This window comes from Cyprinodon tularosa, unplaced genomic scaffold (genome assembly GCF_016077235.1).
Source record: "Cyprinodon tularosa strain WSP-4 unplaced genomic scaffold, ASM1607723v1 ctg537, whole genome shotgun sequence".
NCBI lineage: Eukaryota > Metazoa > Chordata > Actinopteri > Cyprinodontiformes > Cyprinodontidae > Cyprinodon > Cyprinodon tularosa.
Genome location: NW_024039271.1, coordinates 37437 through 55013, shown reverse-complemented (window position 1 = coordinate 55013; position 17577 = coordinate 37437). Strand labels below are relative to the sequence as shown.

General features: G+C 50.0%; 1 protein-coding gene across 1 annotated transcript in view; it reads left to right on the top strand.

The window, feature by feature from the left end:
* fasn (fatty acid synthase) overlaps positions 1–17577 on the top strand; it is a 46710-nt gene that overhangs the window by 13574 nt on the left and 15559 nt on the right. The window contains exons 12-22 of the mRNA XM_038304516.1: positions 852–946; positions 2465–2599; positions 7671–7874; positions 8990–9105; positions 9188–9363; positions 9461–9652; positions 10593–10673; positions 10759–10941; positions 13287–13466; positions 16252–16455; positions 17207–17523. Of these exons, the coding sequence (XP_038160444.1) occupies positions 852–946; positions 2465–2599; positions 7671–7874; positions 8990–9105; positions 9188–9363; positions 9461–9652; positions 10593–10673; positions 10759–10941; positions 13287–13466; positions 16252–16455; positions 17207–17523 (1883 nt within the window). The remainder of the gene's footprint in view (positions 1–851; positions 947–2464; positions 2600–7670; positions 7875–8989; positions 9106–9187; positions 9364–9460; positions 9653–10592; positions 10674–10758; positions 10942–13286; positions 13467–16251; positions 16456–17206; positions 17524–17577) is intronic.

Below are 17577 nucleotides of genomic sequence, written 5' to 3'. Positions count from 1 at the left end.
TTTCTATCCTTTCAGTATTTTCTGTCTGAGTGATTTCTGTTTGCTCCTGCTGTTTGTCAGGTTTCTGATTTCTGCTAATTCATCCATTTTTAGCAGTTTTTGCTTTTATTTGTCTTTGTTTCTGCCGTTTTTCAGCTTACAGTTTAGTGTACAGCATTCACGCTGCATTTTCACAGGAAATGCAACTTTATCTAATTCTATTGCTTATGTTTGCAGCAGGACGAACTGAGCTTTTAAATAACCACACGGTAAAAGTCTAAACAGTTGGTGTGCAGGATGTGTGGGCTCTGCAGAGATGTTCTCTGCTCTTATGATTGGTTTGTTCAATTGTTACCATAATAACAGCTGTTGACACATATCAGCCTCCTGGACGTCACTAGTCAAGGGTTCTTCCCAGGGGCCGCCTTTAACTGGGTTCCTGGGTCCATAAAGAATATCTTAAAATCCAATATAAACCTATCAGTCATCAGGATCTGTCGCCATGGTAACGGATTTCAGAAGCTGTTGCCGGTTGACGAAAGTCTCAGTTCAGTAGCTCCTGTCCCAGAAATGGGTCGATGAATCTCAACCTGCCGTGCTGGCGGGGCTTAAAGGTCCCTGTGCGCCTGGAGGCCTGGTGTCTGGACATGGTAACACCAACCTTAATAACCTCCGTCCAGCTTCAGTTGTTGGAGAACCAGTGATGGTTGTTCTAGAAACCACTCAGTTTCTGGCTCACATTTTAGTCAGTTAAGCTGATGAAGTTCCTCAATGAAATATTACCCGTGAAATGATGAGATCATGGACGTTTTTATGGTTCCTGTCTAATTTCCTAAATATATCTGATTGAATGAAGCTTCTGTTCTCTGCAGGGTTGACCTGGGAGGAGTGCATCAGCCAGTGTCCTCAGGGAGTTGTTCCAGCCTGCCACAACGCTGAAGACTCCGTCACTATCTCTGGTCCTCAGGTCAGACCTTTCAGCTGCTCCTTCTTTCATGTTCAACTGTGTTAACAGCATATGCAGGTCTGCGGGTTTCCAGCCTTTATGGCAGGTCTGCGGGTTTCCAGCCTTTATGGCAGGTCTGCGGGTTTCCAGCCTTTATGGCAGGTCTGCGGGTTTCCAGCCTTTATGGCAGGTCTGCGGGTTTCCAGCCTTTATGGCAGGTCTGCGGGTTTCCAGCCTTTATGGCAGGTCTGCGGGTTTCCAGCCTTTTTGGCAGGTCTGCGGGTTTCCAGCCCTTATGGCAGGTCTGCGGGTTTCCAGCCCTTATGGCAGGTCTGCGGGTTTCCAGCCTTTATGGCAGGTCTGCGGGTTTCCAGCCTTTATGGCAGGTCTGCGGGTTTCCAGCCTTTATGGCAGGTCTGCGGGTTTCCAGCCTTTATGGCAGGTCTGCGGGTTTCCAGCCTTTATGGCAGGTCTGCGGGTTTCCAGCCTTTATGGCAGGTCTGCGGGTTTCCAGCCTTTATGGCAGGTCTGCGGGTTTCCAGCCTTTATGGCAGGTCTGCGGGTTTCCAGCCTTTATGGCAGGTCTGCGGGTTTCCAGCCTTTATGGCAGGTCTGCGGGTTTCCAGCCTTTATGGCAGGTCTGCGGGTTTCCAGCCTTTATGGCAGGTCTGCGGGTTTCCAGCCTTTATGGCAGGTCCGCAGGTTCCAAGCCTTTGCCTGGAGGTGCAGATGAGTAGCTGAGTCTGGGCTGCCTGTTTTGGTTTTTTGTATCAGCAGGAATACTGGGATCAGTTGGGTATGTTAGACAGAGACTGGTTCCCAGTAAGGCTTCATTTCTGCTGCTAGTTTTTTCAGAATCCTGATAACTTTTCATCAGAATACATAATCCCAGGAGGAGCAGGACACGCTGAATGACTATGTCTCTCTGCTGGCCTGGAGCGCCTCAGGAGGAGTCTGGATGGGGGGGCGTCCTGGATGGGGGGGGCGGCCTGGATGGGGGGCGGTCTGGATGGGGGGCGGTCTGGGAGTCTCTGCTGAGGCTGCCTCCCTGTGACACAGTCCTGGATGAAGCGGGAGACGAACCAGTAAGAAGACGTCCACAGAGAGGTTCTGTGTGCGTAAAAATATGTAGGATTGAGTATATTTGAAGAGAGAAGACATTTTTACAGTCAGTACGAGAATAAGCAGAATGAAATCCTGATTCAAATTAAAAAACGTGCTCTTGAGACTCAGCAGGTAATTTCTCCCATTGATCAAACGGCTGATAAACTGTTCCAACAGGATGAAGTATCTGAGACGGTTTATGATGTTCAGAGTTCCTGATGGAAACGTTCTGATGATCTTCATCAATGTTTTTACTCACAGGCCCCAAACAGCCATGAATGTTGGTATCAAGCATAACAACAGCTGCTAGAAAAACAGAACCAGAAGAACCGATGCTCTGGTCACAGAGCTACCTGCACACCATCCAGCCTAGCAGGACAGATGGCAGCCTCAGATATGCAGGTCTTAACTAACGGCTTTTTGTTTTTTCTGCAGGAAGCTGTCCAGGCTTTTGTGTCTAACCTCAAAGAGCAAGGAATATTTGCCAAAGAGGTTCGCAGTGCCGGCGTGGCGTTCCACTCCTACTATATGGCCTCCATTGCTCCCAACTTGCTGGCTGCTCTAAAGAAGGTACGCAGACCTTCCTGGATTCAACAGCTGCTCGCTGCATTCAAGTTGTTTTAGAGCAACTCCAAACACATTTCCTGTTATTTCTGCTTTCTTATCATCATCATGGCTGTAGCTTAAAGTGGTTGTTCTTTCCTCGGTTCCTACAGTGCAATGTCCGTGGTTCCTTGCTGCAACAGAAAGTCCTTAGTGTTCGTCTGTAGATCTGTGCTGAGCTGAACCACTGCACAGTTAAAGTGCAGTCTGAATGTTTGATAACTGATTGCTGTGAGCTGTGTGACCGGCGGCCTGTTTGGTCCAACAGTCAGAAAACCTCACAGCTTGACTAAAGTTACCCCTCAGAACATGAGCCTTTGGTTTGGCTTTAACCTCAGTATGTCTTTGGACCGCTCCTGAAAAACAATACACTAATCACTGGATCTGAGCTAGCTGCCGGTCACTGGCTATGAGCTTGCTGCCGGTCACTGGCTATGAGCTAGCTGCCGATCACTGGCTCTGAGCTAGCTGCCAATCACTGGCTCTGAGCTAGCTGCCGGTCACTAGCTCTGAGCTAGCTGCCGGTCACTAGCTCTGAGCTAGCTGCCGGTCACTGGCTCTTAGCTTCCGGTCACTGGCTCTGAGCTAGCTGCCAATCACTGGCTCTTAGCTTCCGGTCACTGGCTCTGAGCTAGCTGCCGGTCACTGGCTCTTAGCTTCCGGTCACTGGCTCTGAGCTAGCTGCCGGTCACTGGCTCTGAGCTAGCTTCCGGTCACTGGCTCTGAGCTAGCTTCCGGTCACTGGCTCTGAGCTAGCTGCCGGTCACTGGCTCTGAGCTAGCTGCCGGTCACTGGCTCTGAGCTAGCTGCCGGTCACTGGCTCTGAGCTAGCTGCCGGTCACTGGCTCTGAGCTAGCTGCCGGTCACTGGCTCTGAGCTAGCTGCCGATAACTGGCTCTGAGCTAGCTGCCGGTCACTGGCTCTGAGCTAGCTGCCGATAACTGGCTCTGAGCTAGCTTCCGGTCACTGGCTCTGAGCTAGCTGCCGATAACTGGCTCTGAGCTAGCTGCCGGTCACTGGCTCTTAGCTAGCTGCCGGTCACTGGCTCTGAGCTAGCTGCCGATAACTGGCTCTGAGCTAGCTGCCGGTCACTGGCTCTGAGCTAGCTGCCGGTCACTGGCTCTGAGCTGCCGATAACTGGCTCTGAGCTAGCTGCCGGTCACTGGCTCTGAGCTAGCTGCCGGTCACTGGCTCTGAGCTAGCTGCCGATAACTGGCTCTGAGCTAGCTGCCGGTCACTGGCTCTGAGCTAGCTGCCGGTCACTGGCTCTGAGCTGCCGATAACTGGTTCTGAGCTAGCTGCCGGTCACTGGCTCTTAGCTAGATGCCGGTCACTGGCTCTGAGCTAGCTGCCGGTCACTGGCTCTGAGCTAGCTGCCGGTCACTGGCTCTGAGCTAGCTGCCGGTCACTGGCTCTGAGCTAGCTGCCGGTCACTGGCTCTGAGCTAGCTGCCGGTCACTGGCTCTGAGCTAGCTGCCGGTCACTGGCTCTGAGCTAGCTGCCGGTAACTGGCTCTGAGCTAGCTGCCGGTCACTGGCTCTTAGCTTCCGGTCACTGGCTCTGAGCTAGCTGCCGGTCACTGGCTCTTAGCTTCCGGTCACTGGCTCTGAGCTAGCTGCCGGTCACTGGCTCTGAGCTAGCTGCCGGTCACTGGCTCTGAGCTAGCTGCCGGTCACTGGCTCTTAGCTAGCTGCCGGTCACTGGCTCTTAGCTAGCTGCCGGTCACTGGCTCTGAGCTAGCTGCCGGTCACTGGCTCTGAGCTAGCTGCCGGTCACTGGCTATGAGCTAGCTGCCGATCACTGGCTCTGAGCTAGCTGCCAATCACTGGCTCTGAGCTAGCTGCCAATCACTGGCTCTGAGCTAGCTGCCGGTCACTAGCTCTGAGCTAGCTGCCGGTCACTGGCTCTTAGCTTCCGGTCACTGGCTCTGAGCTAGCTGCCAATCACTGGCTCTTAGCTTCCGGTCACTGGCTCTGAGCTAGCTTCCGGTCACTGGCTCTGAGCTAGCTGCCGGTCACTGGCTCTGAGCTAGCTGCCGGTCACTGGCTCTGAGCTAGCTGCCAGTCACTGGCTCTGAGCTAGCTGCCGGTCACTGGCTCTGAGCTAGCTGCCGGTCACTGGCTCTGAGCTAGCTGCCGATAACTGGCTCTGAGCTAGCTGCCGGTCACTGGCTCTGAGCTAGCTGCCGATAACTGGCTCTGAGCTAGCTGCCGGTCACTGGCTCTTAGCTAGCTGCCGGTCACTGGCTCTGAGCTAGCTGCCGATAACTGGCTCTGAGCTAGCTGCCGGTCACTGGCTCTGAGCTAGCTGCCGGTCACTGGCTCTGAGCTGCCGATAACTGGCTCTGAGCTAGCTGCCGGTCACTGGCTCTGAGCTAGCTGCCGGTCACTGGCTCTGAGCTAGCTGCCGATAACTGGCTCTGAGCTAGCTGCCGGTCACTGGCTCTGAGCTAGCTGCCGGTCACTGGCTCTGAGCTAGCTGCCGGTCACTGGCTCTGAGCTGCCGATAACTGGTTCTGAGCTAGCTGCCGGTCACTGGCTCTTAGCTAGCTGCCGGTCACTGGCTCTTAGCTAGATGCCGGTCACTGGCTCTGAGCTAGCTGCCGGTCACTGGCTCTGAGCTAGCTGCCGGTCACTGGCTCTGAGCTGCCAGTAACTGGCTCTGAGCTAGCTGCCGGTCACTGGCTCTGAGCTGCCGGTCACTGGCTCTGAGCTAGCTGCCGATAACTGGCTCTTAGCTAGCTGCCGGTCACTGGCTCTGAGCTAGCTGCCGATAACTGGCTCTTAGCTAGCTGCCGGTCACTGGCTCTTAGCTAGCTGCCGGTCACTGGCTCTGAGCTAGCTGCCGGTCACTGGCTCTGAGCTTGCTGCCGGTCACTGGCTCTGAGCTAGCTGCCGGTCACTGGCTCTGAGCTAGCTGCCGGTAACTGGCTCTGAGCTAGCTGACGGTCACTGGCTCTGAGCTAGCTGCCGGTCACTGGCTCTTAGCTTCCGGTCACTGGCTCTGAGCTAGCTGCCGGTCACTGGCTCTTAGCTTCCGGTCACTGGCTCTTAGCTAGCTGCCGGTCACTGGCTCTGAGCTAGCTGCCGGTCACTGGCTCTGAGCTAGCTGCCGGTCACTGGCTCTGAGCTAGCTGCCGGTCACTGGGTCTGAGCTAGCTGCCGGTCACTGGCTCTGAGCTAGCTGCCGGTCACTGGCTATGAGCTGCCGGTCACTGGGTCTGAGCTAGCTGCCGGTCACTGGCTATGAGCTAGCTGCCGGTCACTGGCTATGAGCTAGCTGCCGGTCACTGGCTCTGAGCTAGCTGCCGGTCACTGGCTCTGAGCTAGCTGCCGGTCACTGGCTCTGAGCTAGCTGCCGGTCACTGGCTCTGAGCTAGCTGCCGGTCACTGGCTCTGAGCTAGCTGCCGGTCACTGGCTCTTAGCTTCCGGTCACTGGCTCTGAGCTAGCTGCCGGTCACTGGCTCTTAGCTTCCGGTCACTGGCTCTTAGCTAGCTGCCGGTCACTGGCTCTGAGCTAGCTGCCGGTCACTGGCTCTGAGCTAGCTGCCGGTCACTGGCTATGAGCTGCCGGTCACTGGGTCTGAGCTAGCTGCCGGTCACTGGCTCTGAGCTAGCTGCCGGTCACTGGCTCTGAGCTAGCTGCCGGTCACTGGCTATGAGCTGCCGGTCACTGGGTCTGAGCTAGCTGCCGGTCACTGGCTCTGAGCTAGCTGCCGGTCACTGGGTCTGAGCTAGCTGCCGGTCACTGGCTCTGAGCTAGCTGCCGGTCACTGGCTCTGAGCTAGCTGCCGGTCACTGGCTATGAGCTGCCGGTCACTGGGTCTGAGCTAGCTGCCGGTCACTGGCTCTGAGCTAGCTGCCGGTCACTGGCTATGAGCTGCCGGTCACTGGGTCTGAGCTAGCTGCCGGTCACTGGCTATGAGCTAGCTGCCGGTCACTGGCTATGAGCTAGCTGCCGGTCACTGGCTCTGAGCTAGCTGCCGGTCACTGGCTATGAGCTGCCGGTCACTGGGTCTGAGCTAGCTGCCGGTCACTGGCTCTGAGCTAGCTGCCGGTCACTGGCTATGAGCTGCCGGTCACTGGGTCTGAGCTAGCTGCCGGTCACTGGCTCTGAGCTAGCTGCCGGTCACTGGCTCTGAGCTAGCTGCCGGTCACTGGCTATGAGCTAGCTGCCGGTCACTGGCTCTGAGCTAGCTGCCGGTCAGCGGCAAAACATTAAAGTCAAGATTAGAGAGGGGGATTAAAGTGCTGCCTGCGCCGGCTATAAGGTTTCTCAATAACTCGACCTTAGGAAATAGTTCCCGACCTTCAGAGCTAGTTAGGAGCAATTTTACTCATTTCACAATGATTTTTGAACCTAATCTTTCAGGCTGAGGAGTTTTTGTGGTCAGGAACATCTTAAAAATAAAGAAGGCTGAAGAGCAATAAAAGAGTCAAGAAGAAGAAATTATCAGCTCGTTTAATGTGCTCCCAAAAATACTTAGTTTTTTTTAACAGTCATTTCATGAATGTTTTAGAGTTACATGGACTTTGCATAAAAATGTTCAGATGTTTGTACAGACCTCTGCTGCAGTCTGTTCTGAGGCTGCTTGGATCGATATCAGAATTATATCAGCAAAATGTAGAAATATATTCTGACCTAATTTCTGACCACGTCGTCCAGCTCTGTTCTCACGGCACTGAGAGGGAATCCAGTGGTTTTAGGGTGAGAATCATCCTGATGAGGTCAAGGGGTCTGATTGGTGGATGAGTGAGATGGTAGCGGTTATGCTACGTTTAGACCGAACGGCATCAAAGGAGCTTCTGCTGCTTCATCTCTGATCCACATTAAGGTCAGCCGTCCAGTAAAGTGTGTCCAGATGCGTCTGATGCTTCTGCTGCTCCTGTGTTCAATGCAGAGAGCAGCTTTGCTATGTTTGCTGTGATCAGCGGGTAAAAAGTAGTTGGAAACTATTTTGAAGTGAGAAATTCCACCTGAAAACATTGTCTGTGCAGTCAGTTCTGACGAGCTAATGCTGTTTGCTGTGATCCACAGGTGATCAAGGAGCCCCGCCAGCGTTCCTCTCGGTGGATCAGCACCAGCATACCTCAGTCTGAGTGGGACTCTCCCCTGGCGAGGTACAGCTCAGCCGACTACCACGTCAACAACCTGCTCAGCCCCGTGCTTTTCCAGGAGGCCCTCAGTATGGTACCTGACAACGCCGTGGTGCTGGAGATCGCGCCTCATGCTCTGCTGCAGGTATTCTCTCGTTGCTACCTGCTGCTTCCTGGACATAAACAGGAGGAAAATCCAAAATGATTGAATTATTTCATCTTCATACATTGCTTTTCTATATTGGATGTTGGATGCTAATTTTCTGCTCCTAAATGTAAGTGAGACTGATGGGAAATCTACACGCCACAACGCAAGAGAATCAGGAAGTAGCCGTGGGTCTAGATATGGCCAAAGCGGTGCGGAAGTGGGGGCAAGTTGTCCGACATTGGAGGGACATGAGGGCGAAAAAGAGCGGGGATCCAGGTGGAAAAAGGGTCACAGCTTTCTCACGCACCTCGCTCTTCTAGCGGGTCAAACTTCATGAGTTGTTTTCCGCAATTTCGGTCAAAAAAAACAAAACAAGCCGGCCTCCTGTCCACGGCACTGTCTGCGGTCAGCTACAGTTTGGGAGGGGTGCAGCAGAGTGTCTGCAGAGGAGGCGGGGACATGTTTTTGCTCACAACAACACCTTCGCAGAGGACCTAGTTTAGAAGTGTTAAAATGAGGAGGAATTGTCCCCTTGGAAGAAAGGCTGTAGCGCCCCGGGGGCCCCCTCACCGGTTCTTTTCCTGGGAGCAAGTTATTTACTATTCTTAACTCAAACTGGGTAAAACCATATAAAAAGGACTATAAAACAGGAGTAAAAATATAACAGAGTTTATTCCAGATCAGGTCGTTACAGGACAGAGAAAAAATGCTTAGAGCTTGCACAGCTGTGGGCTCAAAAATCACATCCGCGAGCGTCCGGCAAAGTTTGAGCCCTGATGAAGGTCATCTCCTGCTTCTACCTTGTGAGTCTATGTGTTGCATCAGGTGGATGTTGAGTTGGCCGTATCAGAAACTGACACGCCATCCATGTGTTGAACTTCATGCAGCTTGCTTCTATGCTTCAGGGTTACAGATAGCTATCCTCTATCAGACCGGCTCCAAGATGTTCCCATATCCTGTGTACTCTTAATCTGTCAATTTTTATAAGGTCAGTCATGTTAGAAAGGTTTCTGAGAACCTCTGCTCTATTCTAGTTGTGTGTCCCATCGCTGCCATTAGACACGTGATGAACTAAAGATCAGCAAACATTCAGACTGATGTTTCCTCCTCAGGCCATCCTGAAGCGCAGCCTGAAGCAATCCTGCTCAATCCTTCCTTTGATGAAGAGAGGACACACCAACAACCTCCAGTTCTTCCTCTCAAACATTGGAAAACTCTACATGAACGGGTGAGTGAGCTCCTCTCTGCTCCTTAGTCACGATGCTAACAGGCTAAGCTGATTTTATTAACAGTAATTTAAACCCCTTTAGGATCAACCTGGATTCTGCTGGTCTGTACCCAGCGGTGAGCTACCCTGTCCCGGTCGGCACCCCCATGATCTCTCCCATGATTGGCTGGGACCACAGTCAGACCTGGGATGTCCCCAAAGTAGAACATTTCTCCCACAGCTCAGGAGGATCTAAATCTGCTGCCATCTATAATATTGGTATAAAACAAAAAGTTCAGATTCCCAGCATGTGGTCTGAATGTCTCCCTCTAGTATTGACTCCTTTGCTTCCCTGTCATCCCTCTGATTGTAACAGAGATAAACCCGGAGTCCCCGGACAACTACCTGATCGAGCACTGCATCGACGGCCGCTTTCTCTACCCAGCAACGGGCTACCTGCTGCTGGCCTGGCGCACCTTGGTCAGGAGTCAGGGGATCGTGATGGAAAGCACCCCTGTGAGATTTGATGACGTGAAGATTCACAGGGCCACCATCCTGCCAAAAACCGGTGAGAGCAGCAGGGCTCAGAAGGACACCTTTGGTCAGGATTCTCTCTCTGTGACCATTTTAATGTATATATTTTTTCAGGACCACAGGAAGAATAGCTGCAGCATAGCTGTAGCTAATGGGGATCCTTTCAATAAAACTAAAAAATCTAGGCATCATTACGCTGCTTTATAACAACTAGTCAGTAAAATAAAGAAGCAAGGTAATGGTGAGTAGAGCAGGCGAACAACACCAGCAAGGAGAGAAGGTCTGCCGGTCATTGTCTAACTGACCCTGTGAGGTTTTAGGGGGAAAAAAAATCTGGTCCAAACAAAGGATCCGGTTAAAAAAAATCCATTACGGCTGTAAAGATGAGCTGATTTAGGTGAAAAAAACAAAACAGAACCAAATGGATCTGAACCTGGATATGATGGTTTTTATTTTGTAGGTAGGATGTTAAAAATGGGGTTCTTAGAAAGTATCCACGCAACTACAGACCTTTTACAGGAAGAGAAAGGACACCTCAGCAACCAGGACATGTAAGTCCAACAGCTGCTCGGGAAATGATCTGCCGTGACGCGTCTTAGAGCACCTAGGGTGCAGCCTAAAGGGGCTTATCCAACTGCTTCCTCTCAGCTCCAACTTTCCTCCATAGAGGACACTGATGCCAGCACAGCAGGTCTTCATTAGTGCCCCCTGCTGGATGAAATGCCTCAGTGTTGGGTTGGGACGTGCAGGGCTGGCACAGCTCCCGGGAATTCCTTTCATGTGGCCAGAAATGAAAATAAATTGATGTTCTATTGTTTTATATCAAGAGCCGTCCATTCCTGCGGCACCTTGCACTATTTAGTGCCTGGAAATACTTGGTGCTCTGCTTTTATGCAGAACATTTTTGATTTTCATATGCATTTGTTCAGTTATGATGGAAAAGCCCAACATCTTCCTAAATCTGCTCATTTCAGGCTCTGTTCAGTTAGAGGTGCACCTGATGCCCGCCACCAGCAGGTTTGAGGTGTCAGAGAACGGAAACCTGGTTGTTAGCGGTAAGAACTTCTTTTTATCAGCTTTCATGTATTCAGCAAATGCAGAAAATCAGGGTGTTAAACTTTGTGTTTCACTTTATTTCAGGTAAAGTTAGCATCACTGAGGACAACGATCTTCAGTCACTCCAAATCGCTTTGAATCAGCAAAAGGAAAACGCGAATGACTCCAATATTAAACTAAAGTCACATGACGTCTACAAAGAGCTGCGGCTGCGTGGCTATGATTATGGGAAGGCCTTCCAGGGCATATTGGAGTCCAGCGGTGAAGGTAGAGTAGATGGATGCTTTAGGATTTAGGAATACATTACTAGTCTGGACATGGCAGCGAGTCCTGAGGTCCAGAGAAAGAACCAGGTGTGTTTATGGGCGGATCAGGTACGTCCAAAGTTGGTTCTGGAGAGTCGCTGTCCTGCAAGTTTTCAATGTTTCTCAGCTGATTTTGATGATTGTAGTTCAGCAACATCCTGTTAATCAACCATCAGTGGAAATCAGCAGGTGGGAAGCAGTAGGCGCTCCAGGACTGACTCTAACTGGACCAGACCAGTGACGTCTCACTCAGCTGAACTTACTGATGGTCAGGAGCTAAGGCTACTGATGCTAACATGGTGTTCTTCCAGTGATGTCATCATGTGCATAGCCTCTCTGACCAAACATGTTAGATTCTCGAAAATCATCCCATTTATTTCAGCGCTGCTCTCCCAGTTCCCATCAGTTTGAAGCGTTCCCTGTGTTCCTTTGTTGGATCATAGGAAGCTTCCAGAACAATGGTAGTCCAACTCCTCCAGGATGGCACATCAATACGTGCCATTGCCAGAAGGTTTGCCATGTCTCCCAACACAATCTCAAGTGAATGGAGGAGATTCCAGGAGACAGACAGTTACTCCAGGAGAGCTGGACAGGGCCGTAGAAAGTCTACAACCCATCAGCAGGACCGCTATCTGCTCCTTTGTGCAAGGAGGTGCAGGAGGAGCACTGCCAGAGCCCTACAAAATGACCTCCAGCAGTCTACTGGTGTGAATGTCTCTGACCAAACAGTCAGAAACAGACTTCACGAGGGTGGCCTGAGGACCCGATGTCCTCTAGTGGGCCCTGTGCTCACCTGCCCGGCACCGTGGAGCTCGGTTGGCATTTGCCACAGAACACTGGGATTGGCAAGTCGGCCACTGGCGCCCTGATGAGAGCAGGTTCACCTGGAGCACATGTGACAGACGTGAAAGGGTCAGGAGAAGCCGTGGATAACGTCATGCTGCCTGTCACATCGTTCAGCATGAGCGGTTTGGTGGTGGGTCAGTAATGGTCTGGGGAGGCATATCCATGGAGGGACGCACAGACCTCTACAGGCTAGACAACGGCACCCTGACTGCCATGAGGTAACGGGATGAAATCCTTGCACCCATTGTCAGACCCTATGCTGGTGCAGTGGGTCTTGGGTTCCTCCTGGTGCACGACAATGCCCGGCCTCATGTGGCGAGAGTATGCAGGCAGTTCCTGGAGGATGAAGGAATTGATACAATTGATTGGCCCCCACGCTCGCCTGACCTAAATCCAATAGAACACCTCTGGGACATTATGTTTCCATCCATGTGACGCCGCCAGGTTGCACCTCAGACTGTCCAGGAGCTCAGTGATGTCCTGGTCCAGATCTGGGAGGAGATACCCCAGGAAGCCAACCGTCGTGTCATTAGGAGCATGCCCTGACATTGTCAGGCATGCATACGCGCACGTAGGGGCCATACAAATTACTGAATACCATTTTGAGTTGCTGCAATGAATTTTCAGCAAAATGGACTAGCCTGCCGCATCATTTTTTCACTGTAATTTTTGGGGTGTCTTTGAATTCAGCCTTCTGTAGGTTGATAATTTTCATTCCCATCAAATGATGTGGCATCCTTTTGTTCCTACACATCACCCAGTCCATATCAGGATAAAGAAACAGCCGGATTTTTCCCCCATTGAGATCTGATGTGTTTTCAAAGGCTACATTCACACTGCAGCCTGAAGTGATCCAAATCCGATTTTTTTGGCCCATATGCGATCTGGATCTGATCTTTTCATGGCTGTTTGAACAACACAGATCCGATTTTTTCCAATTCGACCCAGGCCACTTGGCTCTGTGGTCCTGAATCCGATAAGAATCTGATCGTTTCAAATGCGACCTGTGTCTGAACGGCCAGGTCGCATTCATCCGACCTGAACGCCATTAATACCTGACAAAGGTCACTATTGTGTGTCTTGTTTTATGTTTAACCATATTGAAAAGATTGAGATTTTATGGTTGGAAAAGACCGCTAGATGCATGCTGTCACTACCGTCCATATTTACTTCTGTAAACATAAAGTACGCTGGCCTGTGACGTCATTGCGTCCTCTACTGCGGATGCGGGACACTTGCTTTGTATGAACGACAATGCAAACAAAATTGGATTTCACAAAAAAAAATCGGAATTGAGCATCAAGGCCTGCAGTGTGAATGTAGCCAAAGTGTTCCTTTAATTTTTTTGAGCAGTGTATATATATTACATTCCATGTAATAAGGTCTCTGCCTGCAAGGTGGGCCTGCCCACCTATGTCTATGGTGTTTGCTGACTGGCCTCTCTAATCTCTCTGTTTCTAGGAGACAGTGGGAAGCTGCAGTGGACGGGAAACTGGGTGACCTTTCTAGACACTATGCTGCAGATGATGGTGGTCGGCCTACCGGGTCGCAGTTTGCGTTTGCCAACCAGAATCCGCTCTGTGTGCATTGATCCTGCCATCCATGTGGACAAAGTGTGCGAGTACGCTGGAGGAAGGCGAGGTGGGTGAAGCTGACTAAAACAGCTTTATTTAGTGATGGTGGAGTTACTGAAACTAAACGCCTTTGATATTTATCCTTTTAACAAGGCTGTCATTTTGAGGAGGATTTTAAAGGGAAAGAACTTAATTTACATGAATCTGACTTTTTATATTTCCTTCATTTTCACCTATAATTTTTAATAAAATAACATGAAAAATAAATCTGGTAATTTTACCTCTCCCACAGCCATCATTTTGACGGCTCTATTAGCTGCATTGTAAATTCCTCCCGCAGTTGATTGATAGTAGGTACCGTTCATTCTAGCTGGAAATATTTGACTTTAAGAAATCTAACAACGAAACAGGCTTTAGAAATGCTTCCAAATATTGATGATAGTTATTCAGGTGGAGAGGGACAGAGACTGATGAGGAGGACTGGGTAGGAAGCGGCTCAGATTCTGACAGTAAGTCCGAGGATGATCAACGCAGACTTATCGGTGACACATCAGACATAGTGATGGGTCTGCCCACGCCTCAGCCGGTCCACTCAGCAGCCCAAAGCCAAACCAGAGACCCTGGTCTTCTATAATCACACAGGGCAGCCTGGATGTGTCTGATCAGATGATTAGAACGTATTCTAGCTCCAACGTGAAGGTGACTGTGTTTACAGACTTATTTTTAGGGTTGTCAAAAGTATCGATACTCCAAAAAGTATCGATACTGAAACGTTGTATCCGGATACAATACTGATTTTCAAAAGTATCGATATAGTCATCTAAAGTGCAAAATTGTGGAAAATGCACTTTCTGAACACTGTGTGATTGAATAATTCTGTGCATTTTTCAGTTTCAGACTTTTTCTGTAACAGGTGCAGCTGCTGAGAATTATTTTTGTTTAACTGGTTTGGCCTAGTGTCATTGTTATGTCTGCAAAACATAGCCAAGGAAGGAACACTTAATTTTAATTTTGTAAGTTTTTTTATCAAGCTTGCTTAATATTGCGCACAGCATACAACCTCAAAACATTATTCTTATTTTTTTTATTAATTAAAATATTTCTGTTGAATTTTAGAGTATTTTTTTTTATTCTTGTTGTATCGAAAAGGGTATCGAGTATCGAATATTTTACTTAGTATCGGTATCGAGTTGAAAAGTTTAGTATCGTGACAACCCTACTTATTTTTAATGCAAATTTAGACTACAAATAATAACGGCATATAACCCAGCCTTCAAATATATATGTTAGACCTGTTTTAAGGTTTACATATCCACAGTCTGTTTATATGGCAAACTAGAACCATTTCAGTTGATGACGTCATCACTACTCTTGCATTCCATTGGGTAAAATGTCGCCCATCAAATTGATTGTCTTTGGGAGTTGTAGTGTTAATTAATCATATATATCAGTTTTATTAATGAATTGTATCAGTTTTATTGATGAAATATTATGTGTCCTGTCCATGAACTAAAGAACAGAGTCAGTGGGAAGGGCCAGCCCCAATGGTTCTAAACACAGCCTATGCTTTGGGCCTGTGAGGATTATGGAGAGCCCCCAGATTCCCCATATTTACAGCTTCTCATACCTCAGGGTTCATGATGATGGACTATAGAACCAAGTGCAATGAGTAACTTCTGAGGGCCAAAGGTTCCGTCCACTATAACACAGATATTCCTCGTTCTTGACCCGTTCTTGTTCTCGACCCATTCTCCCGGCGACCTCTACCCCAGAGGGTCCCATTCTCCCGGCGACCTCTACCCCAGAGGGACCCATTCTCCCAGCGACCTCTACCCCAGAGGGTCCCGTTCTCCCAGCGACCTCTACCCCAGAGGATCCCGTTCTCCCGGCGACCTCTACCCCAGAGGGTCCCATTCTCCCGGCGACCTCTACCCCAGAGGGTCCCGTTCTCCCAGCGACCTCTACCCCAGAGGATCCCGTTCTCCTGGCGACCTCTACCCCAGAGGGTCCCGTTCTCCCGGCGACCTCTACCCCAGAGGGTCCCGTTCTCCCGGCGACCTCTACCCGACAGGGTCCCGTTCTCCCGGCGACCTCTACCCCAGAGGGTCCCGTTCTCCCAGCGACCTCTACCCCAGAGGGTCCCGTTCTCCCGGCGACCTCTACCCCAGAGGGTCCCGTTCTCCCGGCGACCTCTACCCCAGAGGGTCCCGTTCTCCCGGCGACCTCTACCCGACAGGGTCCCGTTCTCCCGGCGACCTCTACCCCAGAGGGTGCCGTTCTCCCGGCGACCTCTACCCCAGAAGGTCCCGTTCTCCCGGCGACCTCTACCCCAGCGGGAGATGAGTTAGGGTTCGGTAGATGTTAAGTTTCTTACTGTGTTTCCTTTATTTCATTACTGCTTTAATATACCACTCTATTTATTATTTTATGATTGACTAATTGTATTTTATGACTAATTGTATTTGATGGCTAATTGTATTTGATGGCTAATTGTATTTTTTGATTGTGTAAAGCACTTTGCGTCTGTTGGATGTAGAACATGCTTTATAAATGAATGTGGTTTGGTATAGAAATAAAATAAAAACATTTAATCAGTTAACTGTTTTTTCAAGCTGTGGGCGGAGCCTGACAGAATGGAGGTCAGGTCGATGGAAGCGGCAAAGAAAAGACCGAATGGGATTTATCAGGACTGCTGCTCTGTCCATAGATTCATTTTATTCTTAGATTTAAGATGGAGGCTGTAACTAATGAGCAGAAGCCTGAGTTTGCATCACATTAAATCTTTTGTTAGAGAATCCATGAAATGTTCCTTTAGTTTGTTTTCAGCTCAGTTTTCCTCTTTGTTGCCACAGCTGTTGATGTCCAGGTGAGCCGCTGCCTGGACAGCATTGTGGCCGGTGGAGTACTGATCTCTGGTCTGCATGCCACGGTGGCCCCCCGCAGGCAGCAGCAGCAGAACCCCCCCACTCTGGAGGAGTTTGTGTTCGTTCCTCATGTGATGACAGAGTGCCTGGCAACCAATCAGAGCCTCACTGAGCAGCTGCACCTCTGCAAAGGTAAGGATCGTTGCTCCTCTGTGAGATGCTATGGCTGATGAAGGAAAGAAAGTGTCACCAGCAAAGCAAGCAGGTTCTCACTTCACAACGAAAAATGTAGAAATCTGCATGTAAAACAGATTTAAAAATAAAATGAATTAGAAACATCAAAAGAAAGCCTTGTTTCTGGTGGCATCTGCAGCCCTGCAAAGGTGCATCTGTTCCAACAGACCAATCACAGAAAAACCACAGCATCTATCAATGTCAGACTCTATAATCTTCTCACGGATTGATTGACAGCTGGTTCTCTGGCTGGAGATGATGATCTGAGCTGCATCATCAGCCCTTCCTACCTTTCCTGAGTTAGCAACAGCTAGCAGATAGCAACGCTAGCACTCATGGCTGATCCTGCTGCCCGCAAACACGAATGTGTTTAAAACCAGAACTGACCAGAACATGGCGGCTCCATGATGCATGTAAAAAGGTCAAGTGAGCAACCAGGAGGAGCCACAAAAACCTGCAGGTATCATTCAATCCAGAAACCTCCTTAGAGCTGCAGAGCAGGTCGCTGCTCCTCCTCAGAAGGCCGTAAGCAGCATCTGCTGAAGGTTATTATCGTCACTTATTGATCTGCTCAGAGTTTATATACCTTTGATTCCAGAACAAAGTTTTTTTTCCCCTAATCATCAAAATCTGTTGTAAAAAAGGAAATTTTTCATCCACCTTCTCTATTGATCATCTTGACGTTTTACTTTCTGCATCTTCTCTGCAGCTTTAATTCACAAACTGCAGCTGAAGTTGGCTCCTCATGGCATCAAGCTGCCTGATCCTGGGTCAGCAGGAGACCAGGCTGATTCTCTCCCCAACCAGGAAGCATCTCAGCCTGGTTTGCCGCGGCTGCTGAGGCTTCTGGGTGGACTGCAGCTGAACGGGAACCTTCAGTCTGAGCTGGAGCAGGTGGTAGTTAAGGAGCGGGCGTGTCTGCTGCAGGACGCTCTGCTGCACGCTCTGCTGGACGATCCAGGTCTTCGACACTGCCTGGACATTTGCACTGAGAACTGTACCCCAGGGAAGATCAGAGTCCTGGAGGTAGTCTGTGGGATGATTTGGAAATAAGCAAAGCGTTCTGTGATGCATGTTTTC